The sequence below is a fragment of the Amblyomma americanum genome, chromosome 2 (assembly GCF_052857255.1).
Source record: "Amblyomma americanum isolate KBUSLIRL-KWMA chromosome 2, ASM5285725v1, whole genome shotgun sequence".
Lineage (NCBI taxonomy): Eukaryota > Metazoa > Arthropoda > Arachnida > Ixodida > Ixodidae > Amblyomma > Amblyomma americanum.
This window is the reverse complement of record NC_135498.1, coordinates 6,676,771-6,702,331: the sequence shown is the minus strand read 5'-3', so window position 1 is coordinate 6,702,331 and position 25,561 is coordinate 6,676,771. Positions and strand designations below refer to the sequence as shown.

At 48.0% G+C, this 25,561-nt stretch overlaps 1 protein-coding gene across 1 annotated transcript in view; it reads left to right on the top strand.

The window, feature by feature from the left end:
* LOC144120483 (uncharacterized) overlaps positions 1 to 22,845 on the top strand; it is a 95,741-nt gene extending 72,896 nt beyond the window's left edge. The window contains exons 6-10 of the mRNA XM_077652915.1: positions 13,879 to 13,925; positions 15,157 to 15,279; positions 16,415 to 16,576; positions 17,012 to 17,227; positions 19,600 to 22,845. Of these exons, the coding sequence (XP_077509041.1) occupies positions 13,879 to 13,925; positions 15,157 to 15,279; positions 16,415 to 16,576; positions 17,012 to 17,227; positions 19,600 to 21,480 (2,429 nt within the window). The 3' untranslated portion in view covers positions 21,481 to 22,845. The remainder of the gene's footprint in view (positions 1 to 13,878; positions 13,926 to 15,156; positions 15,280 to 16,414; positions 16,577 to 17,011; positions 17,228 to 19,599) is intronic.
* Positions 22,846 to 25,561: the final 2,716 nt, after the last annotated feature.

Below are 25,561 nucleotides of genomic sequence, written 5' to 3'. Positions count from 1 at the left end.
GAGAAATCAAAATGCCTGCGACATGTGCACTTTCTGGTCGAGTAATTCGCCCAACGGGGCAAAACCACTGGCCACTAGAAACACTCTGAATAGACCAGCGTTTTCGGAAAATGTGCTATTTAGTGTTGCTCTTGGTGCTCAGCTTCTCACTAAAACCACGAATCTCTTGCGGTTTGAATAGTTTTGGACCAAACTTATTTATTTATTTCAAGATACTGTCAATCTCTCAAGGGATTGTAACATGAGCGGGTACAGAAGTTAGTACAGACAGAATCAAGAAAGTATATAACACACAAAGGCGGCACAATCGACTCCTCGGGTCTTTACAAGGCAAGTCCAAGAACAGGTACGAAGAACTTATACAAGCGAGAGTTACCCCTTATTGCATTCCACACTACATACATAGAGTGCCGAGTACACAAGTGGTACGATCAGGGGCTTTGATGCATGCAAGAAAGCAACAGCCAACACTAAAACAAACGATCAATACAATAATGACGTAGGTGTCAGTAAATAGATTTACTGGGCGTTTTGCCAGACTAGTGCTTCTTCTAGAAGCTGAGGGAACATATCAGGTGCGCTCTGCTTAGTAATTCATGGGTCCAATTTGTTCCACTAACGTACTGCGAGTGGGAAAAGAATGAATACAGAAAGGTATTGTTCTTGCACGAAAATTCCTGAAGTGTGAGAGCGTGTTTGTGACGTGTAGGTCTAGAATGGTTGATGGTAATGAAGGCTCAGGGATTAATCTTAAAGGAATTGCGTAGTAGTAAGAACAAAAGCTTCAAATGATGTACATTTGCTCGATTAGTCAGCGTCGGTAGTCCTGCGCGGCGTAGTAGTTCAGATGGGGAATCAGTGCGGCAGTAACTGTTGAATACAAACCGGACAGCCTTGCGCTGCACGCTTTCTGACATGGCCACATCGCTTTTTATGTACGGAAACCAGGCTACGTTGGCGTATTCAAGGACAGAGCGAATAAGGGTGACGTATGCGAGTTCCTTTGTGCTGGGGGTAGAAAGACGCAGTCCTCGTTTCAGAAAAAATAGTTTGTAGCTTTCTTAGTGATGTTTCGAACGTGCGTGGACCGGCTAAGATATGATGAGATTGATACACCCAAGAACCGATACTCATGCACTTTACATGTTGGGATATCGTTGAGGTGGTATTCAAAATTTAACGGTGCCTTTTTCTTCGTAATTGTCATGCAAACAGTTTTGTCTGTGTTAATAACCATCTGCCATTTATTGAACCACTGTGCGACACGGTTCAGGTCGTTGTTGAGGCTTACTTGGTCTTCAGGGCTTTTTATTTCTTGATAAATCACGCAGTCGTCTGCGAATAGGCGCACATTGGATATATATAGCTAATTAAGTTCTAATTCGGCTTGGTTAGCAAGACCTGCTTTAAAAATATTTCTTTTTTTTATAAATCGCTACTTACTCGTTGATATAAACTGATTTCCGTGATGAAAAAAAATTTCTGCTGGAAATAAGCAGCACAGGCGGTAGACTATTGTTTGGGTGTCACCTAACGAAACAGGCAGTCATATGTTGGCTCGCGTTAGATGTTACTTCCTGCGCATACATTTCTCACCGTCGGTATAAACAGCACTATTTTCATGGTGCACAGCGTATTTCGAGCGCAGCTACTCCGACCAGGGAATGTCTTCGTGTCTGCGTTTTTACTTTATTGACTTCCTATTTCAAACACCCGTCTGTGCTCTGAAAACACGATTGGTATTGACGTAGCCACCTCTCGCTATAAAGATAAACATGTTTCCCTTTTGCGTATAACGCGGCATTCTCTCTCTCTCTTTCTCTAAAGGAAGTTAGACTGTTTGTGCGGTCTCAGTTTACAAGAGAACGACTTGACAGCAGAAATTATACCGCGGGAGTGTTTTTATTTCTAATTTAATTTATTTACTTCTTTCTTTATTCAAAGATGCCCATGGACTAACAGCTTTCAAGGCAGTGGAAAAGTTGGCTGAGTGAATTAAATGTAAACGTTCAACTTTCTTAAATAATATTTATCTTTCTCTAGGTCTCCAGTGAAGGAAACGCCTCTTCTCCTGAGTGATTTTCCTGAAATAAAAAAAAAATCGGATGCGCACGAGACATACTAGATCCAGCAACTGTAGACCCACCTCGGTGGCTCAGTGGTTACGGCATTCGACTACTGATACGGAGCGGGTTCGAACCCGACCACGGCGGAGAGGAGCCCGTGTGCTGTGGGATGTCAGTGAACGTTAAAGATCCCCAGGTGGTCGAAATTATACCGGAGCTCTCCTCTACGGCACCTCTTTCTTCCTTCACTCCCTCCTTTATCCCTTCCCTTACGGCGCGGTTCAGGTGTCCACCGAGATGTGAAACAGATAACTGCGCCATTTTCTGTCCTCAAAAACGAATATTAAAATTTACAGCTGTAGAAATTGAAAATTGAAATTAGTTTTTTGAGGAAATGAAATGGCGCAGTATTTGTCTCACATCTCGGCACCTCTTTCTTCCTTTCTTCTTTCAGTCCCTCGGCGCGGTTCATGTGTCCGCCGAGATGTGAGACAGTTACTGCGCCATTTCCTTTCCTCAAAAAGCAATTTTCAATTTTATAGCTGTAAAAATTGAAAACTGAAATTAGTTTTTTGGGGAAATGAAATTGCGCATTATCTGTCTCACATCTCGGCTGACACCCGAACCGCACCGTAAGGAAGGGATAAAGGAGAGATTGAGACAAGAAAGGAAAAAGAGAGGTGCCGTAGTGGAGGGCTCCGGAATAGTTTTGACCATGCGAGATATTTAACGTGCACTGACATCGCACAGCACACGGGCGCCTTTTCCGTTTCGGCTTCATCTAAACGCGGCCGAGGACTCCGGCTCAGTAGCCGTGCGCCTTTACCACCGAGCCACCGCGGCGGATTGTGTAATAATAATAATAATAATAATAATAATAATAATAATAATAATTGGTTTTTTGGGAAGGAAATGGCGCAGTATCTGTCTCATATATCGTTGGACACGTGAACCGCGCTGCAAGGGAAGGGATAAAGGAGGGAGCGAAAGAAGAAAGGAAGAGAGAGGTGCTTTAGTGGAGGGCTCCGGAATAATTTCGGCCACCCGTGGATCTTTAACGTGCACTGACGTCGCACAGCACACGGGCGCCTTTAGCGTTTTTTCTCCATTAAAACGCAGCCTCCGCGGTCGTGTTCGAATAATAATAATAATTGGTTTTTGGGGAAAGGAAATGGCGCAGTATCTGTCTCATATATCTTTGGACACCTGAACCGCGCCGTAAGGGAAGGGATAAAGGAGGGAGTGAAAGAAGAAAGGAAGAATAGGTGCCGTAGTGGAGGGCTCCGGAATAATTTCGACCACCTGGGGATCTTTAACGTGCACTGACATCGCACAGCCCACGGGCGCCTTAGCGTTTTTCCTCCATAAAAATCCGGGAACTCCGGATCAGTAGCCGAGCGCTCTAACCACTTAGCCACCGCGGCGGGTCGGCGGATTGTGTAGAAATGCATTTCCAGCGTTTCTGAATAAGGTCCTGCCAAATTGCCGGCGGAAATTAACGCATCCTATCGAGGCTACCTTCTTCTTTACCGGCTGTTCCTTGCTCTTCTTACAAACCCTCCTTCCTCACCTATACGTAGCAATGCATACCGCTTATACACTTATGAACACTGGGGTGCCTCATTTGTTGTTATATGCAGGTTACAGATCTGCCGTGGGAACGCAAAGTTGCGTCCGCGAAAAGCTGGCGAGCAAACTATGCAGCATTTCTGCATCCAAGAAAGTCAGCCGGGATAGTAAATGGAAACAGCGCTACAGTCCACTCCAACATCTACTTGTCCAGCTTCTAACGCTAACACAGTTCAAGCGTATCGTCTAACTTTGACAACATCGTGTTCTTCACCTCAGTATTCAAAGTCTATGATCGGCGCCTAGAAAAAAGTGCTTCAGATAGTTAGGTCTTCTGGTTTGCCCTGAGAAATGCTCTTACAACGAGCTAAAGTTCTTAACCCTTTTCCGCATGACGTCTGCGATTACGCACTTGACTTTTCAAACTTTTTTTTCTGGAAGAGCCTAGTGCCGCTTTGACGAAGTCACTGTTCCATAGGGCAGGGGGGTGCGGGCAGAAAGGGGTCCACCTTGGACGCCGGGTCGCACCTGTCCCCGCCATTGAGGGCGGCCAAGCAGGGCGCCCCCTTCGGCACTGCCGCCCAAGAACAATGGGGGCTCCGGTGGCGCCCAAGGACGGCGCCGGCGGCGGCGCAAGCATCCGGGCTGCTGCACACTCGCCTCCCCTCCCCGTGGGCGCGCGCGAGTGCTTTCCGGATGCGCTTTCTTTTTCCTCTTGTGCGTGTTACGATGCTCTTGAAGAGAGAGAGAAACGTTATTACCGCGTTTGCCCCTCGTCCAGACTGCAGTGAGAGGTGGAGCTCGATGTGCTGCTGGGTCCGTGTCCACGGGGCATCAGTTGCAGTCCCCTTTGATGAGCAGCCGAGTCCCGTGCAGACGGTATACCGGTCGTGTTAGCGTGAAGTTAAACAGCACACAGGATGAAAGAGTAATGGCAGAAGGAAGAGGATGAATGTTGTCCTGTTCCTGCCGCGATATGCACCTGTAGACCTTTTTATGACTCTCGGGAAAACCGTTTTTTGGGGGCTGTGGGGAGGACATGGGGGAGCTCCTGTACTACGAGCAAAGCCCTGTGCCCAATATGGCGGCGCCATGGGCCTCTTTTTGAAAAGGTCTATCCCAGCCACACTTCGACCTGTAAGAGAGACAGAGGAATGCCTGTTGTTTTTTTATCCTGTGGTAGAAATATTTCTTAAAGAACATAGACGGCAATTGTATCGAATATTGGTTCTCAGTGAAAATATACTCTATGACCATTTCTGGCTGTGTTGACCTTTGTCCGGCCGCAGAAGATGCATTTATTGTGCAGAAAGGTGTAGTTAGAAGCTTTTCCTCCGCTCGATTCAAGCTTGTGAAGTCAAAACAAGAAAGTATTCCGTGATCACTGTTTCGAAGTGAATACGGCGTAGCCTATTTTCGCGGATTCGCGCGCAAAAAAAATCTGGCTTGGCACACTGTAGTTTTCTTGAGGAAATGACCAATTGTGGCGATAAGTGCATTTAATTGTTTGACCTTTTCTAGCTCATAAAAGCTTCGTTTTCAGTAAAAGTAGCGCCTTTGTCATTACAAAGCGGTGTTTTACCGACACAGGAAAACTTAATTTGTCCTGTGCCCCTTTAACGTGTTAGCACCAGAGGGTCTGTGTCCCTATTAGCAGCGTTTGTTGGGGCTGCTTTACACATTCGCGGCTGTGTAACGCTCGTTCACTAATTGTACGTAAGCAAAGCAAGCCGCCCGCTGTCAATTTCACTGGTAAACCTGCATGAAAAATAATTAATCTTAGCGTTTTTCCTCCATAAAAACGCTAAGGCGCCTGTGTGCTGTGCGATGTCAGTGCACGTTAAAGATCCCCAGGTGGTCGAAATTATTCCGGAGCCCTCAACTACGGCACCTCTTTCTTCCTTTCTTCTTTCACTCCCTCCTTTACCCCTTCCCTTACGGCGCGGTTCAGGTGTCCAACGATATATGAGACAGATACTGCGTCATTTCTTTTCCCGAAAAAAGAATTATTATTAATTATTATTATTATTATTCTTGCCTTTCTTCGTAAAACCTGCGCTAGTTATCCTGTGGTACTATTTTCTGTTTCCGTCTGGTAAATTTGCTTAATATTCTTCAGGATGTGATCCATAAAACAGCAAGAGAGAGAGAGAGTAAACCGACGCAAATATTCATGATAGTCATTAAAAGCTCTGTAATAAGAGAGTAACTCTTCCTGCTCCTCGGATTACTCCTTAGAGGGCTGTCCCAGGGCGGCTTTTCCCGTAGTCTTCACACCTGCATTAGCTGTAGGTGGTGACAAATGTGCAGAATTGAACAGAGAGTAATAATCCACCGGCACCAAGCAGTCACCCCGACCCCGCTTCCCCCTTGGGAACGTTTCCTCTGTCATTTTTCTTTTACCTGGATGCTGTTTGCACCGTTTTGCACTCCTGAATTGCGGCGAAGCTAGTTGTAAAGAACGAAAGCGTCTAACGGAGAAAGTTTACCTGGGCCATATTACAACGACATCTGTGTGAATGCAGACTATTGTATAACAAACAAACGATAAGCGTCTTCGTCGTATGTCGTAACCAAAAATCCCTGAGTTCACCTGCTGGCCCATCAGAACGTTACGGTGGGCTGGCATGTAGGATGGATGAGTGAATGGATGTTAGGAGCTTCCGCTTTGAAACGGGGTGGCACAGGTACCTCCATGCTCGGTATTTCTTTTTTGTTGTATTTATCTAACCAACCTCTCAGGCTTAGTGGTATAATTCGTATAATTCTTTTGACTTCTACGTTTGACCAATTTTTAATCCTAAAACTTGTTTTCCTACATCACCGCCCTGCTCTCGGGAAAGCACCATCTTTGCTCATGTGGTTCACACCACACCACATCACATCACATCACATCACTTTATTTTCCTTAAAGACCCCTGATGGGGTCTTAGATTAGTGGACGCTTTCTTGGCGGATCACCACAGCTATCGCTATCCCTTCTTCACCCTGGTGGGCAAAGGGAAGACAGGAGGGTTTTTCTCTATTTTTCATACTACATTTTTTTATGACTTATTGCTTCAGCCCTCCATCATCGGTAGCTACCACCCGTGACGTCAGCGCAGATAAGCAGCATTCGAAACCGGTCATCGGCTGCGGTGCCAAACGCGGCGCTGGCCGAAGACAAGCGAGAGAATGAATTAGGAGAGGAATAGATTAAAATTTGGAGACATACTGATGATGAGTCAGGCTCATGATGATGACTGTCAGAGAGAACGACGCATGTTTAATGTTGTTTGTTAGTATGGGAGGAAGGCTTTGAAAACAAATATTAAGAAAATTGGCACGGCCACCGAGAGCTATTTTTTTCACGCCCTGCATAGTGCTGCGTGATTCATTACATGGTTGGATATCTGTACCCTGTTGAAATTTTGCATTGAGGTGCAGTCAGTGGAAGAGATTTCCACCTTTCACGCACCTAAAAGAGCAGAAACAGCGCACACAGGCTGATGCAACTGCGAACACGCTCGTAAATTTCGCCTGCAGCTGTACAGCCGCGCTACTACGGTTTCCCAATGCAATGCGAGTGAAAATTTTTGCAAATATATCTGCCCTGTAACGTAAGCTGAGTACTACCGAGTAAAACAGAGCAGGAAGAAGTCAATAAAATTTTATCAAGGGCGCTCGGCTACTGATCCGGAGTACCCGAGTTCGAACCTGACCGCGGCGGCAGCGTTTCGATGGAGGCGAAACGCAAAAGGAGCTCGTGTGCTCTGTGACGAATATCTGCTACGGGTCTCATGTGGACCCAAGATATTACATTTATTTTTGGAAATATGGCGGAATGCTTGAGGCACTCTGGCACGGGTTGGCCCGGTATTGCTCTGCCTCCGGGATCGGCCCGGGACATATTAGCGCGCGCGCGTCTTTCCTAATTTTTCCTCTCATCTTTCGACTCTCCTACTTTAAGCACGTGGCAGCGGTTGTGGCTCCAGTTGAGCTAGTGGGCAGGCCCGTGCTCTTTTCTTTTCATTCTTCCTGACAGCAACAAGAGCAGCAGTAGCAGTGAACCCGCCGCGGTGGCTCAGTGGTTAGGGCGCTCGACTACTGATCCGGAGTTCCCGGTTTCGAACCCGACCGCGGCGGCTGCGTTTTTATGGAGGAAAAACGCTAAGGCGCCCGTGTGCTGTGCGATGTCAGTGCACGTTAAAGATCCCCAGGTGGTCGAAATGATTCCGGAGCCCTCCACTACGGCACCTCTGTCTTCCTTTCTTCTTTCACTCCCTCCTTTATCTTCCCTTACGGCGCGGTTCAGGTGTCCAACGATATATGAGACAGATACTGCGCCATTTCCTTTCCCCAAAAACCAATTATTATTATTATTAGTAGCAGTGACGTCAGTGCACGTAAACGATCCTCAGGTGGTCTAAATTATTCCGGAGCCCTCCACTACTTCACCTCATTCTTCTATCACTAACTCCTTTATCCCTTCCCTTACGCGTGGTTCAGGTGTCCGCCGAGGTGTGAGACAGATACTGCGCCATTTCCTTTCCCTCAAAACCAATATCATGTTCATTTCAAGCCGAAGATGCATTTGCTTGTGACATAATCTTCAGGAGAGTCTTAATACATTCGCTTAGTCGAGAAAGCGCAATTAAGATTTTCTATATCGAAACTTCGCCGTAATACCACATACCAGAGGGCAAGCATTGCATGCGCAAAGGCATGAAGTGTCGCAAAAATGTGCGACCCCTAAACACCATGTCTGCGTGCTACAATAGGAACACAACAGAACTGCACCAACATCCGTAATGGCGCATTCACACTGGCGAGTTGCGGCGGTCGCGTGACCGTCTTGATGGACATTGATTGAAGAGCGACAGCATGCTGCTCATTTTTCCAGGCCCGCGACTCTTGTAGCAAAGTCACTGGACCAATAAAAGGCGCCTCGGTAGTGACGCATCGATTGTTATACACTTTACACCCAGCTTCTCATTTCCAGCGACATTAATGTCGATAATTGTTGTTCTAAAAGAGACCCTTCGAGATGGCTACTCGCAAGTCGTGTCGCCCATGGTCGTTCGTTGCTGCTTAGTATAGAGCCATAGTCGGTTTCCTGACCTCTGCGAATCGCCCATGTGAATGTGCCGCTACTCGATCTGCTTCGGCAAACGACGGGTTGTCCTGCCTAAGACGCGATATGATCGAAAGCGTGCGCAAATAATCCATGGCTTCTCAAAACACTATATATGTATACCCAGAACGCTTCCCAATCAAGCTTGTCTGCGCATGTGAACAACTTCTCCAACAAAGATCCGGTTGGTTGACGGCAGGAAAGGAAAAGAAAACAGGGTAACGAGAAACCAGTTTATTCGCCTGTCGCTGATAGCGATCTCCAGACGGATTTTCAAGAGCCACGATTCTACTCCTGCAGAGCCCAGTCTAGATTGCGTGTGGCAACAGACTCCTCCCCCAGACGCGCAAGAAAGACACAAATATCCTCCGGCTGCTTTGTCTGTCTTTCTTTTTTTTTTTGCTTTCCTGCACGTCGTAGACGAGCGTTTGTTCGCGACAGACAGAAGTGGTCGCCTCACGTACACTGTGGCTCCTGTTTTCAAAACGAGTTTTTTTTTCCCCCGATCGTTCGTGACCAGAATTTCCAGGCGGTCGTTACACAAGCCGTGCACAGCTGCTAAATGGCACCAAAGACCATGATCGAAAAGATGAGTCACGCAGCTCACCCATCTTTTTATTACTTTGTTCATTTCTCTTTTCGGACCGGCAGCAGTCGCGCCGGCAACAGGTCAGCTGTGTACCCCATATATAATATATGGAACAAAATGCAGCTACTGCGTTCAAGAGGTGCTCACACTGTTTCCTTTTTTGTTGCATATTTGCTAATCTTTCCGGTTTGCGTGAACATGACCTTGTCCGCGGAAAGACATCCTTTACATTTTTATTCTCGCGTTTTGTTTTTGCCCGTCTTTAGCTGGAGTCAGACAAGGCCTGCTGATTAAGGCTCCTATTGCGTGCACTGCAGCAAGAACGATCGCCCTTTTCTAGAAGCGGGAGTACCGGAAAGTCTCGAACTGGCCAGGCTGCGTCTGTAACCGCTGCCCGATGAAGCGTGCGCAGTGCAAATGAAGCCCGCGGTACTGCCGCTGTAAATCAGCGCGGGAGCCATAAAGGAGTCGTTGGGAAAACCCGTTTGCCTGCCGAGGGCAGTCGACGCGCTTTGAACGTTACTGGAAAGGTACTACACGAAATATACAGGACTTAGCCGAGAGAAATTAGATACTGTATGCGAGCAGCCTCCAAATAGTTATCACAGTAGTAATAAGCACGTCGATTTCAGATGATTTATACTCAATTAAAATACCGCTGAGGCAACGATTGCCACAGTCCTTCCAGTAATCTTACGAAACCGAGGCAGGAGCTACTGTCGTTTCCTGTAGTACTTCAGTATTTACTCTTATCTGCGGTGGTCGCGGCGGGTCGCGTGCCGCCCCTGTTACCTCGTTTTATCGCTTGCACGCGCGCTCGAAACTTCAGAGCTCACTCTGTTTTACTCGCACTCGCGCCCCTCGGGAAGGGAAGCGCTATCCTTCAAGGTTTCCACACGTCCCGTCGTCGACGCGAGCATTGGCTTTTCAGTCACGTCCCGCATCGCAGATCTCCAGCTCCGAGTCTAAGCGTCGTTGACGTTGCCGCAGGCTAGTTAATTATTGCCCCGTTCTCGAGTGCGTTCGGCGCTCATTACTAGAGCAAGCGCGCCCATTTCATGGTAATTAAGATTGAACGACATCGATCTGAGTGAGGAGTATAGATTATGCTTAATGAGACTGCGTTCTTGGGAAGAATGGATGCGATCACAGCTTTTGCCGACGAAGTGGAAGGTCAGTCATTACTGCCTGGGTGGTCTCATAATAGAAGGTACGAGCAATATTAAGTGACTGAGCAAGTGTTATCTGTCTCTTCAGAAAGACACGAGTTTTGACTGGGCCATTCGAACTAGGCAAAAGCAACAGCAAACACATCTGACATGGAAAGAACAATACAGGCGATTTCTATCGTTTACGCACGGATGCATCTTGGATGTATCCTCAGTGTACACGTACAGGCTTCCAGCAGCAACTCAGGCAACGTATCGGCGCCGTTTCTTTTCCACTTCACGTGGCGGTAATTGGAGGGTGCGTGTCTAACGATAGCGTGTCACCGTTTACGGCCTCATGACGCTATCGGATCTCAGTGACCGGGAGGGCATGTGACCTGTTGTCGGACTAAGTGCCCAATTTAGATTAATTAAGCTTTTTAGCGCTCAAGCCAGCAAACCGCACGAAATTACCGCTTCGACGGAAGAGGAGGGGGGGGGGGGGGGGGGGGGCAAGCGAGTTAAGCACTCCTGGCAGTGTTGCGCTCGTTGGTTCGCGTTTCATCACAGCAATTAACGGCCAATTACCGTCGACCTTCGCCAAAGAAAAAGAGAGCTTGGTGAGGGAGTGAGATAAGGGTTATTCGAGCAGTTGGAGACTGTAACCAGACGCTGTTTAATAAATTAATTCCTTAAATAAGGAGAGAAAATATGCCATGTTCTGTCGGCGGGTTCCTTAAGCAAAACAATACTATCTCCAGGCTAAGTGACCCCCCCCCCTCCCCCATCACTCCGTTTCCCTGTCACGCGAAGAAATTACAGCAGTCAGTCCAATAGGACGTCGCTCTTAGATACTAGATAGAGCGCAGCAGGATAGGATGCAAGCGTAGCGTCTCTAAGACGTGAGAGGATGGCAAGACGCGACGCGCTAATGAAGTTGCATAAAATAAGCGTTGTTAGTCGGGTGCTTTTACGCTAAGAAAGCAGATATGTAGGGGACATTTTCTCCGCATGGGTGGACGTTTATCGCTTCGTATTTATGGTTCCCAGTTAACTCATAGTCTCGAAGGAACTTGACTAAAGATGACGTCATTCGTTCGCGCTGACACAAGCGATATCGCTTGTTTTTCAAGGACCTGAGTTCGATTGCCGCTTCGTGCGCGAACTGTCCTCGCCCGTTGTTCGTCGACACTGCTGCGGTTCCCTCCTACTCTATTGCGCACTCTTTGGTTTCAACTTTAAAAAATGTCAGCAGTTAGTTTGTGCACGAAGAAAGCAAGCGACGTGTATCCAGATCCTTAGAATAATTAGGATCAATTCTACATTCAGCCAGTAACGATATCTACAAGGAGCATAATTTTTGCGATACTGGAAACTTATGCAAAGTAGAAACACGATATGCTACTTCAGCTGTCTAGAGAGCTTTCATAGCACACAATTGAAGCACAAAATTAACGCGGAGGATAAATACGCATGCTTTATTCCAATGCCGGTATTGCAGCCGCGTAGCTACGCTTAGGTGAATGCTGATAAGTAGTTACGCCTAATACGCACGTTTTACTGGCTTCTTTGTTGATAGAAAAATATTATACCGAGGCAGCCTAAAAAGATACATGTGTGTGCCACTGACGTATGACAGACTCAATGCAGATGGATGGATTTTATTTTGAGAACTAAAGTGTGTGGCCTCGACCTGCACCACCCGTGTATCGCAGGTAAGCTGGGGGACATGTATGTATGTATGTATGTATGTATGTATGTATGTATGTATGTATGTATGTATGTATGTATGTATGTATGTATGTATGTATGTATGTATGTATGTATGTATGTATGTATGTATGTATGTATGTATGTATGTATGTATGTATGTATGTATGTATGTATGTATGTATGTATGTATGTATGTATGTATGTATGTATGTATGTATGTATGTATGTATGTATGTATGTATGTATGTATGTATGTATGTATGTATGTATGTATGTATGTATGTATGTATGTATGTATGTATGTATGTATGTATGTATGTATGTATGTATGTATGTATGTATGTATGTATGTATGTATGTATGTATGTATGTATGTATGTATGTATGTATGTATGTATGTATGTATATATATAGTCCTATTTCAATGAGATACGAACAGAGTTCACGTCAGGGGCGAAATCCGCCGGCTGATTGGTCGATAGAGGTCACATTACTTTGTGACGTCATCACCAGCTGGTCTGCCGGGCCGCCCTGATTGGTTGAAAGGGGCCACGTGACCTTCTGACGCCATTCGCATTAGATATATACAAATGTCGGCACCGTCACAGCATAGCGGATACCTGCTATACAGCAGATAGCAGTCCGAAAGTGGCGGTTGATGGACCCACAATTGCAAAGAAACTGACGCACACACGGACGTTGCAACAGAAGCTGCGACATATGTGAAATCTAATGCTATCGCATTCCACTCTTAAAAGAATTAAGCATCCCCATAGCTTAATTTATTAACTTATAGCGTTAAAGCTCCCGTTCTCCAGAAAATCCGGCGTTGTCGTCGTCAGCGACGTAGTTTGCGTTGTGAGGGAAAAGTCCCCTGTCCACCAGACTGTGAGCAAACTGACCACCATGGCAGGTGGAAGTTAATGATTGGTCGCGAGAGGTTGCTTGGAAAAAGCAACCCAGGTTGCAGCGGTCCCATCGGTGGCAGAACCAGCCATCGTTGGGAAGCGGCGCATCGCTTAACCGCTGCACCATTGCGCCAGGGGTAGTATGAGGACTACCATGCGAAGCCGAGGATGACCAATTTCGCTTATATGGGAATTAACCCATTAACTCTGTCGCATCATACCGTTAAGGCGGCGCCTAAGTGTCCACTCCAATTTTTGTTACGCCTAACACCGACAGTGAGCTTTAGAGGAATCGAGGAACTGCATACTCTGACTACTCTTGTGCCTCTAACGTCTAGGGCTACAGAAGAGTCCTAAAATAAAAATAAAAGAACAAAAGGGCTGTCAGAGACACACTGTAACAGCCGCTGTGACAAGGACGTTACAAGAATGAATAGGTCGGCGACTGGTTCGCTCATATCGCCCCGGGCTTGTTCTGAGTGTCATGCAAGCAAAGCGAGGCATCAGACCCACTCGTCGTCGCCGTGGTGGAGAGGGGGCGGCGGCGAGGTCCCGCGCGTGTGTCATCCCCGTTGCGAGAACAACACAATGGGTGGCGGCGACGCGATTCGCCCAAGCGTGGCTTTCAGAGCGCGTTATGACAGAGTGCAGCCGCGGCTCTCTGCCGCCGCCTCGCTGTGCCTGCGCGCGCATGCGGCGACGCAGTTTTTATTTGCGGCGCGTCTGTGCAGCTGCGCTTCCTCACTCGGGGCCTCCATGTCGTACTTTTCAGAGGAATGGACCACGTCCAAGAAGGTCGTCAACCACAAGACCCGCCAGGTAAGGTGCGAGGGTAACGGGGACGTGACGTGTACTCTATTGTGTAAGTTCAGGTAATGGTCTTGGATTATAATGTGTAAGTAAGTTTCTTACCCGCGAGATATTCGTTGGCCGGAAAGCCATTTTTGCATGCTCCACAGTCTAAAAGAGTCAGAGATAAAGAGGCACGAAAAACGACACCACAGACGCTCTCTTGGTCCTAGACCCTTTTGGGATGTGGAGCGTTTAAAAATGAATTAAACTGACTAAGCCAAACAACAACCACACTGCGGAACTGTGTTTGAAGCAGGGCCGAAATAAGGAAGGAAAAAAAGACGTGGATGACAGGATTTTTCTTTAATTACATAGGTTCTTATAAAAAGGGGAGATATTCGATGTTTTATTTTTACCTATGGTTTGGATGAAAGAGCCACCGAGGCTCTTTTGTTCTGTATTATATTTCATCGAGAGATCACCCCATGCTATGAAACACGGACACAAGAAGACACGCAAGATGGCCTTGCGTATCTTCTTGTGTCCGTGTTTCATAGCGCTGTGGTAATCTGTTGACGAAAAACAATGAACCAAATAGCCCACACCAAAGTTCTCCTTGTATTACATGTTAGAATAAAACAAATTCCCTACGCTCCTTAGTTTCGGTGACTGTTGGCTTCCGTGATGTAGTGACAGCTAGAGTTGAAAAACGAGGTTACATTCTAGATACACTTGCCAGCATTAAAATATATAGAAAAAAAGCACCGCCGGGCTATAATGTGGACGCTTGGACGAACTGTGCTACTATTTCCTGAAGAAATCAGCCCAAGGACAGGGACAACAGATGGACTGTGCAGGCAGCGCGCTGCCTATGTGGTTCTTGTGTCGTTGGTGTCCCTGCGCCGTTTTCTTCAACGCGACTCACACAAGCCCTATATGGAGTCTGTAAATGTATGTTGTTCATAGTTGCCTGCGCTCATCTTTTCCAAGCGTTTTCCTTTGTTGCGTGCTTGAAAAAACTACTTTACCAAGAGGCAATCCAACAAAAAGCACGAGTAAACCCCTTCCTTTCCTGTATAAAAGGGTAATAGGCCTCATACGAAAGAAAGCTAAGTATATGTCCCCTTGAAAATATGCCCACAGGCATTCTAACCATCTTTGTCGCTATTCAAACTTTATTAATGTCCTAGAAGAGGACTAGATATGCCCATTTGGTGACAGTCACAGGGTTTTGACCGCCTTCTTCTGGAACGTGCAGACCGAGACCAGGGTGCAGCGTCAGCTGGTCCTGGAAGACGGGAAAGTGATAGCCGACACGGGCCCCCAGATCACGACGAGGACAACTGAGGACAACAAAGTGGAGGAGTCGGAGGACACACAGGTAACCGGCCCTGCTTCTTTCGCCATTCTTTTTCTGTGACGACTTCTCGTGTTTTCGCTGAGTCCAGCTTGAGCTACGTCTGTCCTCGGCTTTCTTTTGATGGTCACCTCCTAAATGAAAAGAACAAACGTGGCTTAATTATGTTCCAGTCGAGGGTTCGACGGCATACTGTTTGGTCAGGAATCATGGCTTGATGAGGTTCACTGTTCAGTGACCAGTGAACCTCATCAAGTTAATTATGTTCTATGGGTGGAATTTAAAGAAAATGAAAGCGAAGCCGAAGTTGGCAGAAAGTCAAGTAGGCGAGTCGGATGACCACGCCTGTCGATGAAGAGGGGTGATTGAGAATCTTTGGGGAGGCCTTTTCCCTGCAATAAGGGGCATGTAATGCACAGAACATACGACGATATCATGAAGAAAACCCCTTCCACACGATCAACAAATTTGTTCTTATGCTTCTTACCGCAGATTTTCTTGCTTACAGGGAACGGATTCGGCATCTTGCAGATTTTTGCCCGTTTGTCTGGTGCTGAAAAAGCTACTCGAGCACAATAGAGCTCGCATAATCTGAAGAAAATAGGTCAGAAAGCAAATGTTCCAGTTTTTATTCCCTCTCTTTCGCTATCAAGGAAGGAGATGGTGTTTCTTGATGGCGCGAGGAAAACGTAGAAGGTTAGGTGGGAGGTGACTTGCTCTGCGATAGGATTGTTCTCGCAGTGCACAAAAACCTGCAATTGCGTTGAATAAAAATCGGTTTAATGTTAGCGCATGCAGTGTCCTTTTCGTTTTGTCCTGTGTGTCGAGCGCTACCTTTTTCTTCATAGTATACCAAATCGCCCAAACAGCTACCCTCATACAAAGTTCTCTTCGAGTAATGGAGTGGGTGCTATGAGAACGGAACCGTAGCTGCGATCGGCAGAGGATTCAGCTGAGCAGACGAGATCAGAAGCTTTACTTGGACAGGGTTGCCGTAGCGGCTGCAGGACGGCGCTAGCAGCAGATGATTATGATAAGCCTCTGTCCTGCAGTGGACTTTGTCTGGCTTATGTTGGCGCTGATGATTATGACGACGAAGTACGTTGCCCCAAGCCTTGCCGTAGTTCGTACACTCACCGGGAGTTGTTGCGGCGTGCAGCACAAGAAGACTGGCGACGAGAACGCCCCGGACGGCTACGTGCCCGTTCCTGGCTCTGAGCGCGTGGTGTGCGAGAAGACCGAGTCGCACCAGGTCACCAAGGAGACCAAGGAGGAGAACATGAAGATGCACGACGAGAACTTCAAGGAGCTGCGCGGACCGGTGAGTGTCTCTTCTTTCATCACTCTCAGCGCGTTCCTTCTTTTTGCTATAGCGGTGCACGGCGGCGTCTACACTGCACTTCCTACAGTGCTGACAATTTGGTTTTGTTTCCTTGTCTGCAGGACAAATGCAGGACAGTGCGGGTGACGTAGGGGAATGTTGTAGTTAATAGCGCTTTTCTACGGCCCATTCTTCATGCATGCAACCCTACTTCATATGTGTGTATAGAAAGGGCAGCATCCTTTACACTTGTGGTGTTCTGGAATTTGACTGAAAGCAAGGGACCGTGTGCGAGCGATTAGGTGGATGCGCTCCTTATTGGTACGTTCCTGAGAAAATGAGATTTCATCAACGACCGACAGAATAGGTACAGAGTAATCCGTTTTCGCATGAATGCGCAACAGCAGCTGTCCTGTAATGGTCGTCCACCCGCAGGAGGAGATCCACCGGCTGGCCGTGATGGTGCCGGACGAGTCGCCACTGGTGGGCATCCGACCGGACCGCTTTCCGGGCAAGCTGACTCACTACAGCAGCCGCTCCAAGAAGGTCACCGACAAGGACGAAGTGAAGGAGATCTCGGAGGAGCGAAACGGCGAGGTCACCAAGCAGACCACCAGGACGCACCACCACGAGGAGAAGGACGACGACGAGGTACGCGCACGGGCACTTGCAGCGTCGTTGCTTCGTTCATTCGTTCATTTCTATATTAATTACAGCATTAGCTGTAAAGAGGGCGTCGGAGTCCTAGCATGTCGTGTCCGAAGACTGCTCTTTTCCCTCGCTGGTCAATGTCATTGAGGTAGGCCTGTGTCGTAAGGCCATTTCAAGAGGGGAACTTGACCATCTGTGGTCTTGTGGAGTTAGTGCTCTGGTACAGAAAGTGTGGACATTTTTGTTTACTTTCCTGTCCTCAATGCGTAACAGGAAGTACTGGGGTTACAAGCATTGTCAGAAATTTTCAAAACTCAATTGAGAAAAAAAACTGGAGGGAGCACTTAAGCTCCGCCTTAAGGGTATGACGCGAAAGCGTTAATAGGTTGGTGCCCATATATGCGGAATTGGTCCTTCTCTACTCTAAATTCACAGATCATTGGGAGTCCCCATGCCACTCCTGGAGCAGTGGTGCAGCGGTTAAGCGATGTGCCACAGCCTTGCGATGGCTGGTGCTGCCACCGGTGGAGCTTGTGAGACACAGCTTGCTCTTGCCGAGTAATTTCTTGGGAAAAGTCATTAATTTAACTGCCACCAGCTGCTGCGGTGTGCAGTTTGCTCAGGTTTAGCTGGTGGGAGTTTGCTAACAGTCCAGTAACCACGTTGTGATGCCGTCACAAAGTCACGTGGCTAAGTGGCGCACCTAGCTGCTCCCTAGATTGCTCCCGTTGCTCTTTTGGGGATTTTTCGCTCACGGCCAAAGACGCCTACACCGACGGCGTCTGCTTTACTGATACACGGAACCCTTAACACTATGGTGTTAAAACGCTTAACGCATGGCAGGACTAGCACGAACGTTACCCAGGATACCCAGGATGTCTGCGAGAGTGGCTGGAAAGGGGCACCGGCCACTGCTTGTTCGCGGAATAAGTCGTAGTGCATGCCACTTCTACGTGACGACACGTATACCTTGAAGGAATGGTTGGAGAGCGATTGAACTATTCTGCTCAAACGATAGTGTAAAAAAAATATTCGCAAGTCTGCTCGTTATTCGTTTCCCGTACTTTTATCCTTCCTATATAAGATTTTGGAATATGGACACGAGCTGGATAAGGTGAAGCTTATGTGTGCCCCGTTTTTTTTTTTTCTCAACAAGAACCTTTCGGTTCATTTTGGTTTGGTCTGCAATTTCAGAAATAACCTTGTGCAGCTTGCTTTAATGAAGTCCAGCGGATGTATGTTTGCTGCCTTGATTACATTCTTTTCGGGTGGCATTATACCCTTTAATGCCCAAATTATCTAGAAATTGAAGAAAAAATGGCAACCTTCATATGATGCCAGCTAATTTGCCCGCATTAAAAAAAACAATGTCAAAGATTTGTTAGTGCCACTGAAATCGGCGTTTCCCGAATTCGCATCAATAAGCATTTGGTCCACTCTGTTCAACTAGGCCGTGTTATGTGGAAATTCAAATCGAAGGCCTTTATTCGTAATCAATGTCGTACTTTTTGCTTAGAAATGCATTTTGCTTTTGTAGCAGCGGGAATAAGTCTGAATGTGGAAGTGCAGTCGCTTTCTCTCTGCTACTTGGAAATGTTACGCTTCCGGTACACTCTGTTCGTGCCTATTTCACAAATTCTTTTCTACTGTTGCAAAGAACAAGCTCAAACCATAGTTGGCTTTTGCTACTATCCGTCCGTCAGCTTTGCTGCTACGTATGTTCAATGGCTGATCCCTTTCTAAAACGTACACGGAATTTGGGCCATCACCGTCACAGCCACTCGTGTCGTAGCTCACCATATATAAGAGAGCGAGGAAGATGATTTTGAAACACTCTAGCGAAGCACTTTAGCGGTATATTTCAAGAGAAACGCGACTGTTCTCCTGCGGAAGGAGTTTCAATATATTTTCTATGGCTCTTATACTAAGTGGCGCAAATGCCCAATGTCGACATTTCACGACAAACAAGAAATCAAAAAATTATTCAGCATAAAGAAGGTCTCGGGCGTCTGGTTTGGCAAAGGAAATCTTCAAGGGCCCGTGGAGTTTAAACAATTTTCTAACCAACAAATTAATTCCTATTCTTCCCGGAACAGTTCTCACAAAATGAGAGAGGAGGAGCTGTTGAATACTAGCGGGAGGTCGCACATTCACGCCTCTCTTTCTTCACACAGCGTCCCCACACTGGCGACAAATATTTTGGTCAGAAGGCGCTGGCGTTTAAGCACATAATGACAATTTGTATGCTAAGTCGATGAAGAAATTAGTACGTCTGTGCAATCGGAATGTCGCGAATTTGCGACACGGAGCGTTAAAGTGTTAAACTAGCACTGCCGAAAGGAAGTTAATATATATTTTTTCTATCATAACAGGTTCCCGAAGACGAAGCCGAAGGAAAAGATTTGCCAGCCGTCGAGAGAGAGACAAAACGAAACTTCGAATACCTGCACGACGGAGCCGACATTAAGGTTCCCGAGCGAATGCGCAAGCAAAAGGAACTTCTCTACCTCCAGGCGACGTCTCCAGAACGACACGACCCGGTCACACGCAGAGCGCTGAGCCTCGAAGAAGAGGAGGAGATAAGAAACAGCGAGACGAACCGCTGGCTGGACAACCACTTTGGGTCGGAGGCTTCTGACGACGATGTCGTGAAGAGTAAACACGGCGGTAACGTCATCAACGTGAAGATGACGGACACCAAGAGGACAGCTACGCCCCCTGCCAAGCCTCCCAGAGAATCTCCAAACCTGATATACACGACACCCTACTTTAAGTCTCCGACTCCGTCACCGACGCCCCTCGACTCGACTCTCAGGAGCAGCAGGTCACAGCAAAAAACGACATACTATAAGTCTCCGACCCCGTCGCCAACGCCCCTGGATTCGACCCTCAGAAGCAGCAAGTCACAGCAAAAGACGACATACTATAAGTCTCCGACCCCGTCACCAACACCTCTTGACTCAACTCTTAGGAGCAGCAAGTCGCATCAAAAAACAACCTATCGGCGTGAAGAGCGGGAAGAGAAAGTCGATGACTCGAGACAGAGTCGCGCCAGCCCTCGGTCCTACTGGAAATCCAGCCCGTCCATATACCACGACGTCACGCGAGACCTTGACGAGTCACCGACGCGATACACAAAGGTGGACCGCTCGTACCGAGACCTTGAGAGTAGCTACAGGCCCGTAGAGAAATCGAATATCGTGGGGAGCAGCGTCTTCACCAAAGAAGACCGAAGGCTGCACGAAACCCGCAAGGTAACCGGCGACTACGACAGGGAAGTCAAGAAGCAGCCGGAAAGAACAAGATCGCCTGACTCGCGACCCGTACAGCGGTCGCAGTCTACGAGGACACCCGAGAAGCCCGTTGCTCAACCGCCGACGTACACCTACAGCTTGCCGCGAGGTCCTAGCAGCCGTCGGACTACGCGTGTGGACCCATCGTTGAAGACCAGCCGCGGCGTGCAGGCCGACCTCGACGACGAGCCATACACGCCCCCCAGCTCACGCTACATCGTGCGCACCGTACGGGAGACTCAGAGCCTGCCAAGGCACCACCACCATCACCACCGGCACCATCACCACCACACCTCCTCTCACCACCGCCATCGCAGCGAGGAGACCGAAGAACATCGTCGCAGCGACAGGAACCGCAGTCCCGAGTCGAACATTTCGACGGCGTCGCGCCCATCCAAGACATTCTACTTCGGCGACAAGACGGATACCAGCTATCATGACGCCCGCCACAAGGGTGGGTACTTTACCATCGAGAAAGACCGCTACGTGCAGCCTCCGCGCCGCTTCCGGTCCGACCCACGGGAGCGCTACTACTCCGTCGAAGACCTGACGACCCGCTCGTACGCGACCCCACCCCCACCGTCTTCGGCGAAAAAACCGAGCTTCATCGACAGGCAGCGCTACTTCCCGGCGACCCCTCCGGCCAGTCCGCCTCCGAGGCTCATAAAGATCACCAACGGCCGCTCCACGTCGCCGTCTCCGCCCGAGTCGCCGAGGCCCGCGAGCCACCTGCTGCCTCCGCCGTCACCGTACGCGTCGCTCAACCGCCGCTACCGCAGTCCGTCGCCCGTTGTGAACCCGCCCTCGTTCACGCCCCTCCAGAGTCCTAGCGAGCTCAAGCGACAGCAGTCATCCAGCTCTTACAGCCGCACGTATCACCACAGGTCCACCACAGCAGACTCGACTGGCTCCAAGCCTGGGCCCAGCGTGGTGGAGGTCAGGAACTGGGACAGCCGATGAAACGCCCCCGGTAGGACAGGGTGCACCCGGTGACGGACGGAGTCTCACCACAGCCGCTCCTTGAGCTTGTTCCATGCTTGCTTGTCACTGAAAGGGACCCTTAGCAAGTTCGCCTTGTTTACCACACTCGTTGCAGCTATAGTCCTCATGGTCCCACAGGCAAGCCCACCTCAACAAGTCGGAGTGGAGCTGAACTGCGCTGGTGTTAACTTAGCTGGTGAAGAGAAGGGCGTTAGGAATTAGCAGAGTTTTGCTGTAACTGGTCACCGGAAATGTGAGCTGAGGAAACATCCTTTAACACGTTGTTGTTTTTTTTTTTTGATAGGAAGTGATGGGACGCACGAAGGCCTGTTCAAATCCAGGACGTGGTAGTTTCTAGTTTGTTCTCAAAAGTTATAGCGTAGATTGTGGCGCCAGAATAAAGCCACATCGCCACCTCCCACAAAATTTCATGAAATTCGCGCAGTAATGAGACATTCGAACACTCATTGGCCTGGTTTGTTGCTTAGAAATACAAGCTGACTTTGGAATAGAGCCAGGAAGCAAATAGCTGAAGATAATTATGTTCTACTTAGTTTGGCCGACCACTGGGAGGATAAAAAAAAACGCTGTCATGGCTTGTACTCGCAGCTTCCGCTGCTGCTTGCGAGTGAAACATTTGACTGCCGAGGCACCACTCGGATCGATTTTTTTTCTAGTTGATAGTTCGATGTATGATCATTTTTTTTAATAGAAGGCCTAGGTAGTGTGATCAACATTTTAATGAGTATCTATAAAGGTCACAAAACGTGATGTAGGGCAAAACACTAAATTACAGCATTTTTTTAGAGAGGAGATCATGACTTGAGAACGCTACACATTGCAGAAAATAGGCTGACAACACTTTTTCACTGTTTCATACCCATGTGCTCAAATGCGAAAAAAGAAAAAGGTTGTGCCAAGAAACATTTATTTTCACTCAGAAACTAAACGCCATTAGTGGTGAATTATCTTTGCGGCCAATAATAAAAACCAGAAGTGTCATTGATAACGTTCATCACGTTCCCGACTTCAGAGATTGTCAACTACCACTGCCTTCACGCTAATGAACTAATCTAGGAAAATACGTGGCGATTTTTGTTGCTATTTTGCGTTGTTTATAAGAGCTTCTACTTACGTTGTTCTGTGTATAGCACAGCTAAATACCGCTTTGGTACCCTAGCAGCAGCTTAGAGTTGAGGATTTATGTTTTAGAATTGTGCCACTTGTTAGTGTACATAAATAAAAAATGAAATAATTGTGTGTACAACTAGACGTGTGAATGCTTCAGTCAAAGCTCTGCAGTGATCAAGATGGTTTTACAATAAAAACGCAGCTACAACTACGCAGCCTTGTTTTTGTGCGTTTTCTCTTGCACAGACAAAAACGCCGAAATTCCCGGTATACAGTCCGCATCCGATGTGTAGTTCGCAGACCTCAATTTTGGCTGCAAAAAATATTTTTTCATCAGTCTGTCCGACCCGGCACGGTGGCTCAGCGGTTAGGGCACTCTGCTACTGATCCGGAGTTCCCGGGTTTGAACCCGACCGCGGCTGCAGCGTTTCGATGGAAGCGAAACGCATAGGCGCCCGTGTGTTGTGCAATGCCAGTGCAGGTGGTCGAAATTATTCCGGATCCCTCCACTACGGCACCTCTTCCCATATTCTCTCATTATCTCCTTCATCCCTTCCCTTACGGCGTGGTTCAGGTGTCCACCGTTATGTGAGACAGATACTGTGCCATCTCCTTTCCCCAAAAACCAATTTTAATTTCATCAGTCTGTCCGCAAACCTGACACAAAATCGCGTTGGGATATATGCTACATAGGGCGTTATTGAAAAATAAAATACTATGATTCTGCACCCATAGATAGTCCACGAACCCCGAGACTTGAACATTTAAGCATCGCGTTTTGTATACGAAAACTGGCCAGTATACAAGGCGAATGCGAAGCATCCTGGTTTCCCGCGTTGTCAATCGTAAACCAGATCCATGATTGGCCGCATGTACAAATCGCTGTAGCCAACAGGGCATAGACAAAAGCAGGGACAGCAGAAGAGGGGGAGCATAGGGGGCGGTAACCGCCCCCCACCCCTCAGTCTCCATTTGTTTGCGCTCGGATAAGATTTCTGACAAACACTTCAATTCTAGGACGTCATCATTGTAAAGCACAGTGGAGCTGAGCTAGTCTGCTTCGTAGCCTGTCGTAAAGCATTTCGTATCAGTAACCTATATGAATCGTGTCCTAACAGAAGTCTTTGATCGTCTGACATGTTCACGATCATGATTAGCAGAATAGAAAGTGACTGTGCACAAACTTTTGTAATGAAGTGGATCACTCCTCCTTTGTACATCGCTGTAAAGCTGTCCATTTCAATTCAAATTTTAAACGCATTAACGAATACAGCTTTGAGCAGTAAAAGATAAAAATATGAACTTCAAATATGAAATTTATTGTATGAATAAAACGTGGCATAAATGAATAACAAATAAACTCGAGCTACTGCGCCCCCCCCCCCCCCCCCTAAAAAAATGTTCCCGAGTCCCTGGGCAGCGGGACGGTTTATCACGTTCCGATCTCAAGCATGTAAAAAGCTTTCACAGCGATAACTGCGTGTATATGGGACATATTCCGCGGTTGCTGACGTGCAGAGCTATCGACGTGATCGTGAACGAAGGTATTAAAGAAGTAATAAAAACAAATACTTTTCACCCTAGATATGGCTGAATTTCGCTTTGTACGCAACAAGACTAGCGCGCGCGCACGCACGCACGACGAAGGCCAGACCCTGGCTGAAACGCTGGAATAACAGTCGTTTTTCCACCGTGTGTCAACTCAATTGCGTTTCTGCTCTACCGGATCCATTGGAACTTCACTCCTGCATGCGTATACGACCGCCGGCGGAAGCGTTCCGCGACGCGCGGAGGCTACGGGCTCTCGTGTTCCCTTTCATATTGCCGATACCTGTACTTTAGGGGTCTCAGCTGCAGAGAACGTGCGGTGCTTTTTAGAGCTGAGGCTGCTGGAATGTATGGGTATCAGGATGTTCTGAGCGACAGAATGTTTTTAGACGTTCAGGGTCGAAGCTGGTCACAATGGAGCTCGGAAACGAGCGCCACATGTGGCGAGCGCGACGAATTAAGGAACGACTGCACGGCGGGTGATGTGACGCCGGGTCGCCGTCACCAGTTCGCCGGATCCGAAGTGGATGGGCAGCAGAGGTTGAATGTCGCATAGACAGAAGCAAATGAAGAAACCCCACCCAATGCATGCAACATGAGTGTTGCAATTATATCATTGCTGTTCTACTACAATGCTATTTGAAGAACTAAAGGAGTTCTTGCCTTTGGCGGCTGCCTAAATCAACAGTGTAGTGTCAAAAATATACAGCCGAAAGACTTCGATTGTAAACATTGTGGGGCCTACGGCTCAGATGGCTCGACGCAACAGGTTGCGCGCGCCAAGCTCTCGTCATTCTGCAGCGTCTTTCGGGTGCGAGCGAGTGCATCACAGTGCAACACCACCGCGCATGTCCGGCAAGTTCTTCGCCGACAGCATGCTGAGCCAGCATGGTGGTGGAAAAGATCAGCGCGCGAGCGCTGCCCGTGCACTTCGTGGTCCCGGCGCCGCCCACAAGCCGCCGGCGAGACGTTCGGTTCGGCGGGAGCGGCGTCCTTCCCGGCCACGGCGGCCGATCGGCAGCGTGAGTGGCCGCGACACCGGCGGCCGCGTGATTTGCCTCGTGCTGCTGCACGAATGTCGTCGCGTAGTTTGTTGAAGCGTCTTCTTTCTTCCGAACGTAGCTTTTAGAATCTTCCCTCCTTTGCGGAGCTCGGAGGCCACCGAGTCGTTGAGCAGCTAATGTAAACGCTGCCCCTTTGCTTGGACCTTGGCGCGAGTGAATTTGTTTTTTTTTCGTTTTTTTTTTTGTTCCGTTAGACCGCAATAAACGGTGTTTTCAGTGCTTGTGATGTTTCACTCGTCGGGCGAAACCATGGCCCGCGATAGCACAGGAAAGGTGAGGTTCCCTCAGCATGTAGTGGGACTATCCGGCACCCGGCT